Raw genomic sequence first — 7899 nt, 5'->3', positions numbered from 1 at the left:
GCCGCGATACCAGAGAAGCGTTGCCGAAAGGAGGTGTTAGACTCCCAAGCGCTAATAAGCGGCAGATCTTGCTCAGCAGTTCCGCCGGCAAGGCGGCACGCGACCGCGGCAACGTCTACGACATGATGGGCGCAGCGCTGGCAGCTAATGGATCCGTAGCGCCGAATCGCATAGTGCCGCCGGCGCACCAATCCAGTAGCTGACCACAGCGAACACTGCGATAATTTTACCCCGGGAATGACAATGAAAGCAGCTCAGCTGCAAGTTAGCTCTTGTACTATATGCGGACGCTGTAAGGTTGCCCGGCAGGCGCAGGCAGTGGCCCTGTGGCAACTGTAACGAGGCTATATACCGGGTGCCGATACTGACGACCTAGAGCTAACTCAGAGTCAGACAGTCGATCCTCAGTCTCAGCACAGGCCCTTGAAGCTCAAGTTTCAAAGCAAAGTAAGTATAAGCCAGAGCGCAGCGCTTCGGCTTAGTAGTTAGGTATACTTAGTTATACTCATTATATACGACACACACACATACACACACACACACACAAACACAAACGGCGCAAAAACAATACGTTTTGCTACACTACGTGCGGAGGATATAAACCATTACTGCGAAGCGTTTGCCTACATTTTTCCAAGAATCATTAGTACAGTCAAACCCCATTAGTAGAAAACTGACGGGCCAAAAGAAAAATAATCGTATTAAGCCGTTTCTGTATATTATATTAGCCTTAATTTGAAGAGAAAAACAATGGATTAAAAAGTGTGTACAATTAAATGTTTTATATAGAAATTAATATACCGGGACAGAAAGTTTTATGTTAGTAACAGGATTCTTGTATTATTGTCTTCGTATCCAGTCAATATTTTACTAAAAGATTACTATGAATCGGGGGCGGGATATAGAGAAATCAGAGTCTCATCAGCGTAACAAGCAGCGGCCATTTTGCGAGTTAGTATATACCGGGGAATAAGGACATTTGATCACATTTTGGTCTGTCATAAATGAAACACTTACCAAATTTTAAATATTATTCCCTCTTCTATCACACCGAATGTGAGCTATAGTGTCATTGACACTTTCATTTACATAAATTCAGTAATCAGCTGGCCACACTATTTTTTGTACTGTCATGTTTCGATATATTTAAATTACTTGTTTGTGGCAGTTTTGTGTTTATTTTGGTTTGTCACACCACAGGGATGGGCTTGGATCTTTTACGATGTGAAAGTTTACTAGGGCTGGATCCAGCGACCTGTTCCAGGGTTATGAACAAGAACTACACGTGCGTTAAGTTGATGCTTTTGTGCGTTTGGGCGTCACGCTGATAAATCTGAATCTCAGGGAGGGAAATGCCTCAATATTAGTTATACATACAAAGGCACATTTAATTAGAAAACCTTCAATTTGATTAACAACATATTTTTAATAATGTGTTTAATTGGTTTTTTGTTTCAATTATTATTAATTAGTGCATGACGTGATGAATCGCTGCAATCTCATTGGATAACGCAGCAGGCATTATGAAGAGATAGTGCCCGCCTTAGCGGGCACTATCGCTTGCGCGACGCATTGTTATTATAACGCATTGTTTACTACTACTAGAGCTAACTCAGAGTCAGACAGTCGATCTCAGTCTCAGCACAGGCCCTTGGAGGCTCAAGTTTCAAGAAGAGTATAAGAGCGAAGCGCTTCGCTTATAGTTAGGTATACTTAGTTATACTAGTTATACGCTTCGCTCTTATACGCTTCTTGAAACTTGATCCTCCAAGGGCCTGTGGTCTCAGAGTCTCTTCTTTCTGTGTTCATATTCATTACAGTTACTGACTTGGTTGTCGCCAAATGGTAGTGTTGGTTAGATATAGTATTTGTGCAGGAACTTAATCTTGTTTTATTTTGAGGATAGTGCAGCCATAAACAGGTTTCACATCCCGTATAATCCTGCTCGACTGCACAATATCATATGTACGGTGGCCCATATGAACAAAACACAAGCACGCATGTACGCAAACACAAGTACGCAAGCAAACAGCAAGTTGCAAAACGGAAACTGGTGGGTGAGGGTGGGTGCAACACGAAATCTCGATGGTGGGGGAGGTGGTGGAGGGCGCTAGTGATGCCACCTATTTTCGTTTAGGAAACTTGTATTTGATTTGATTAGTTGCTTTGCCTTGTTTACTTGCATACTTGCGAACATGTGTTGCATTCAAATGAAGTTGCAGTTGCATGGCGTCCGTAAATGTGTTTGTCTTGAAACTTATTTGCTTCGTTTTAAACTTTATATGTTTGTCAACATGCTAACCTGCGTACTTGTGTTTTGTTTATATGGGCCACCGTACATATGCCCTGAGCCTCAGTGTTATGCCACCTCTGTTGGTCACTGCCAATATTCCTTGATCCAACAGAGGGGGCACAAAAATTTAGCAGGGGGATCGGGGTTTGACAGAGTACTGTAAACTCGCTCAGGATGGTTCAGAACAGAGCCTATTTTGGCACAGCAGCAGATTGTAGTGCTTTAGATGGCATTTTTATTTTAGAAGAAATGATTAAATAGGCATCTGTAATGCTTATAAACGATAACATTCAGCTTGTGTGTGTTGTGTTGTTCTTTACCCTTTGTCAAGTTCTTAGTAAATTGACTAAGCTATTTAAATACTTAAATTCATATATAACTTTCTAATTTGGTTTAGAAACTAAACAGGCAGTTTCTCAGTGACATTCACTGATACTTTTATTTACACTGCTGTCTCTGAACTTTAACCTGGAATTGACACTTTTTATATGTCCAATTGCTTATGTTGATAGTTTACAGTTATTGTTTGCAGATTTTTTTCAAACTACATCTGCTTTCCCTGTTGCCATTGATAACCTACTATATTGAGCCATTTCATGAAAAACTTGGAATATCTTCCAATAGTCTCCTCTTGCTCTGTTATCCAGGCACTTGGGAACTCGCAAAAGGAATACGACAAATCTGTTGTCAAGTATAGTGTGCAGAACCAACTACGCTATAAGGGAAACTTGGGTATGTTCACCTCTATATGCATCTATGATTATACTTTACACTCACGAATGCTTGTGCTTGTGAAGACCATTTCAAAGATTGGAAATTCTCTGAAGGAAGGTTGAGGGGGGATGGTAGAGGAGGGTGAGAGGATGTAGTTTGGAGGGCAGTGGCAGAGGGCATGGGATGTAACAGAGGGAGAGAAGGTACAGGTGTTGGTAGGTAGAAGAAGAAGTAGAGGAGCTTTGTGGTTCAACAACTGGTACAAAATTTACCCATGAGCACGAATTTCTGGTGATAAATGGAAATGGTGGATAATGTGGAAAACTTTCAAATTATTTTCAACTGTTTATTATTTACTTTTATGCTAAAAACAAATTCAAACAAAAATATCTAGTTTATGATATTGTTGGGGGATTCGGTCACATACCAGCACATCAATAATGTAAAAAAATAACTGCCAATGAAGAGCTGTGGTCAGTCACAAGGTTCACAATATGCTAAGATAATGATTTTGGAAGACATTTTTTAATAACAAGCATAGTAATTACAATGAGGAGCCCTGTCACCCTGTTATTTTTTAATTGCACTCAAACGTCGCTCGTATCTTGTCGATTTCGCGTCGTGTAACGACTTCTTCGCTCGTCATCGACGGTTCGTGTGCGTGTATGCAGTGCGTCAGGTGAAGCGTGATGAGAAGAAATACTATGAGGAGGTACTGCAGTACAGTCGTGAGCACCTGATGCTCTACCCGTACCACCTCTCTGACGTACACGTGAAAGGTCTGCGAATCACACCCTTCTCCTACTACCTGGGCATCATGCAGGTGTGTTCGTATAGTTGCATAGTTCATATAGTCGGTCTCGGAAATAATTCTGAAAACCCATGCAGTCCTGATTTCGAATTTTTTTTAACCCTACAGAAAAATTTTAAACATTAACCGGTCCCACTCAAAGGGTACTAGTGTCGGACTGAGAGACAGGCAGTTATTTTGTACACTTGTATTGTTAAAAAGTTTGTATAGTCCCTATATTCATATAGTTACGTAGTCTCGTGTATAGTCAGTCAGTCTTGTAATCATATAGTCTGTGTAGTGACATAATCGTATCGTTTGTGTAGTTGTAAAGTCTGAAATTATGCCAGTGTACTTGAGTGCACTCAAAGAAGCATGGATGTGAAACAACTAATAGGAAACAGCATATTTAACTGAACTAAGCAAGTTTATTTCAAAAGATACGTAGAGCATTTACGCACGTCGCATCGATGACCTCGGACGAGCGTGAATCTAGCATACATGCACATTCTCTGCTATATTGTGATGTGTCTTCTTTCAGGACATAATGTCACAGGAGAAGAGCTACGATTCACTACCCAACTTCACGGCAGCTGATTGCTTGCGTTTGCTCGGCATCGGTCGCAACCAGTACATTGAGCTCATGAACCAGTGCAGGTCTTCCAAAGTAAGTCGAGATGAACTTTCACTGTTTTCTACCGGAAGCACTGGGATAATTCTCGGTTCTGGCATTCTCCTGTAATGCTAAGCATGAGTAATTCAATCGTAGGTCCAATGGCTCTCGTGAGGGGTTAAGAGGCCGACTGGATGAGGACAACATGTGTTGGGTTTTGCAGAAGTTTTTCCGCCGTAAGCCAGTCAAAGATCTCCTGCCCGTGAAGCCGGTAGATGATATCAACATCGAGCCATGGTGGATCGTGCAGCCCGGCTACATCACAGAGGACGACATGAAGGTCAGTGTTGGTGGGCACAGTGTCTGCATCTGGTGTGTAATGTTCTGTACTAGTGGTTTCAAATGTGGGCAGTCCTGCCCCCTGGAGGCTGTGGGATCACCTAGGGGGTGATAAGAAGCAAGGGTTTCTGTGGAGTGAGTAGAGGGTATTGGGGATTAGTTTATGAAGCCAGTTAGGTGGTGGCCCAAAGGGTGACTTAGTGGCCCAGTAGTTTGGGAACCATTGCTCTATACTCTATAGCATTATTAATTAGTAGGACCTTCTGACCTTCCTCTGTTGGTTGTGTGACTTACTGATGGCATTATTGTACATTATCTTGATCTAACATTTTTAAATTTAATATCTATCATATTATATGTGTATGAAGCCTAATACGGTGGCTACATATGTGATTTAAAAAGTTAACCAATATTTATAAATTTATAAAGATACACTTCTATAATATTAGTCATTGTGAACCACCTTTAATTAAATGCGTGTATGTTTTTGTGTGTGTGAAGATGTGTACTCCAGATGAGAAAAAGGCAGTTGATAATGTTATTGACAATGGACCGCTGAGAGCTGGAGACATGCACTTTAACACTGTACACAGTAAGTACTACCATTTCCTTAGTAAATTAGCTGAGATGTTTGGTCGTCAAAATGTGAGGAAATTGAAATGAAAAATATTTGTACTATATCATAGTGTGGTGTGTTTATATGTGTTGTCATATGATAACTACACAGTGGAGCTTGCTGTTGTTTGTCATTACATTGCTGTCATCTGCATCACAGGGTTATTCAATAGAGGTCTATTCTACCTTGATGTGCCCATAGAAGATGATGACTGCATTACTGGTAACTAGCTGATTTGTTTTGACATTATATCTGTATCTGTCAGGTTTCATTCTTAATTCTCCGTCTCATGGCTAAATCTTTAGTGGGGGGGGGGGAATTGTGTAAGCCTGTTTCTAGTCGTGTTTTCTTCCTAAACATCATGCTTTTCTGATAAAGAAAAATTATTACTTGTGAAATTTTACAGCTAACATAAAACGACTCTGTCCATCAACAGTAGTGACTTGCATGAGGTATCTGCTTTATATGTCATTTTTGTGAAAATGTCCAAATGTTATTTTTACACAAAAGTACAACGCTATCCAGATCCAGTACCTCTCTACATGTTACAAACTAAATTATGCATTGATGCACCTACCAATATGTGTCCTTTTTGGCAGTTCCACCTCTTGAAGGCTTCGTTATGAATAGAGTCCTTGGCGATTACTTTGAAACATTGCTGTACAAGATATTCGTGTCTATTGATGAGCACACCAACATCGCCGAGGTACATATGAATGACACTCAGTTATTGTTTGTGTTCCTTTGACTAGTATCCATAAACATATTCAATATTTATATTGATTGACATTGATTGATCGATATATTCATTGCCTGCTTTTTATACACGCATACAGCTTGCAAATGTGCTTGAAATCGACCTTGGACTTGTGAAGAATGCCGTATCAGTCTTCTGTCGACTTAGCTTTGCACGAAAGAAAACCAGTGACTTGGAGCTAGCGAATTTACACCCCTCATGGAATGACTACACCCCCAACACAAAAAAGTGAGCACCAGATCTGTCTAGTACTTGTCGTGTGAACAACTATCCTGAATGAGTCTAATTTGTCAATGCATTACATTCGACTTTTGACAACCTTGATGAGGATGAAACCTGGGTATAATCCAGAATTCGTCAACTGGAGCTGAAAGGGTCTGTCTACCTGAGTACAAAAACTGTGGACTTACTTGTGTACTTACAAGTTAGGGTTAGGATTAGGTTTGCAATAGGTTAGGGTTAGTGGTAATTTTTCAGTTAATTTAACTGTGTATATCTGCATTGCCATGTGTATATATATTTTTAGCCATTTTGTTGTTGATCTACCACATCTTTTTCCACTACAGGCAGGAGACATTGTGTATACCATAGTGTGCATCCGTGTGTATATATATTTTTAGCCATTTTGTTGTTGGTCTACCACATCTTTTTCCACTGCAGGCAGGAGACAGAGCAGCTACTCATTGACTGGGATATGGTGATAGCGAGCGAGAGCCAGGACGTGATCAGTGAGAGTAAACCTGTGCCCTCCCTCGGAGATTCCAACTCTGCTGCCAGCGTCGAAGTTGACTCCGGTAACCTAGATAATATTGATTGATTAAAATAAAGTTCCTTAATAAAATTCATTATCAAACATTAGCTGGTGTTGGGGGGGGGGGGGTACCAGGTGATGTGGTGATACGATGCAGTCATGTGATGTAGTGATACTGATGATGTGACTGGGAGGGAGAGTAAATCATGTGAAGTTATAGAATTGTAATGAAACACAGCTTCACGTTCTATGGTTTATTCTGTACTGCAGATTCAGCTGCCTTACTGAGTACGGGACATACAAAGCGCATTGCATTCCTCTTTGATTCAACACTTACCGCATTCCTTATGATGGGAAACCTATCTCCGGTAAGCAATGTTGTATAGATCGTGTAGCTAGAAGGGAAAGTCATGTGTCCGGTTGTGCCTATGTTTATTGCTATCCTAAGTTAGTATGTCTGTGTTGGTTATGCTCATAGAACCTTCTTGTGCTAAATTAGACATATTGAATATGAGTTCATGATATTTAATCACATATATGCGGTTGTCTAGAGTTAAACCCAATGTGCAAGAAATGATATCTCTCATCGTTTAGCTTATTGGTGATGATGGGATATTACTATTTAATATGTGCCTAAGTATTTCTTGGCTATGTTACATAGGGTAACCTTTAAAGGAGCTTGAAATGGATTTTGATAGCCCTTACATATATCTATTGTGAGTATTTATTACATAAATGTGCTTCATACGGGACTTCTGTCAGTAGTTGTGGTTACTATTATTTAGTGTCACCTTTTAGTGCATTAAATGATGGCTATGTATGGAGGTATACAAATTGGCATCGTTTCGAGTTATAACAGTGTGCTCTCATTTCATTAGGGTTTGAAGAACCATGCAGTAACAATGTTTGAAGTGGGAAAGCTCTCAGACGAATCTATGGACAGTTTCCTTACTGAGCTGGAAAAGGTTTGTTTAATCGATGCACACTGGTCTTGTACGTGTTACGGTCATTGTGAACAGCTAACAT

The 7899-nt window shown here is 40.4% G+C and overlaps 1 protein-coding gene across 1 annotated transcript in view; it reads left to right on the top strand.

Moving 5' to 3' along the window:
* LOC106811648 (protein FAM91A1-like) overlaps positions 1 to 7899 on the top strand; it is a 20123-nt gene that overhangs the window by 1928 nt on the left and 10296 nt on the right. The window contains exons 2-12 of the mRNA XM_014815350.1: positions 2941 to 3025; positions 3679 to 3830; positions 4339 to 4464; positions 4634 to 4750; positions 5251 to 5341; positions 5525 to 5587; positions 5965 to 6071; positions 6202 to 6350; positions 6783 to 6916; positions 7144 to 7241; positions 7752 to 7838. Coding sequence (XP_014670836.1) covers positions 2941 to 3025; positions 3679 to 3830; positions 4339 to 4464; positions 4634 to 4750; positions 5251 to 5341; positions 5525 to 5587; positions 5965 to 6071; positions 6202 to 6350; positions 6783 to 6916; positions 7144 to 7241; positions 7752 to 7838 — 1209 coding nt within the window. The remainder of the gene's footprint in view (positions 1 to 2940; positions 3026 to 3678; positions 3831 to 4338; positions 4465 to 4633; positions 4751 to 5250; positions 5342 to 5524; positions 5588 to 5964; positions 6072 to 6201; positions 6351 to 6782; positions 6917 to 7143; positions 7242 to 7751; positions 7839 to 7899) is intronic.

The sequence above is a fragment of the Priapulus caudatus genome, unplaced genomic scaffold (assembly GCF_000485595.1).
Source record: "Priapulus caudatus unplaced genomic scaffold, Priapulus_caudatus-5.0.1 Scaffold559, whole genome shotgun sequence".
Lineage (NCBI taxonomy): Eukaryota > Metazoa > Priapulida > Priapulimorpha > Priapulimorphida > Priapulidae > Priapulus > Priapulus caudatus.
This window is presented reverse-complemented; position numbering and strand designations above follow the sequence as displayed.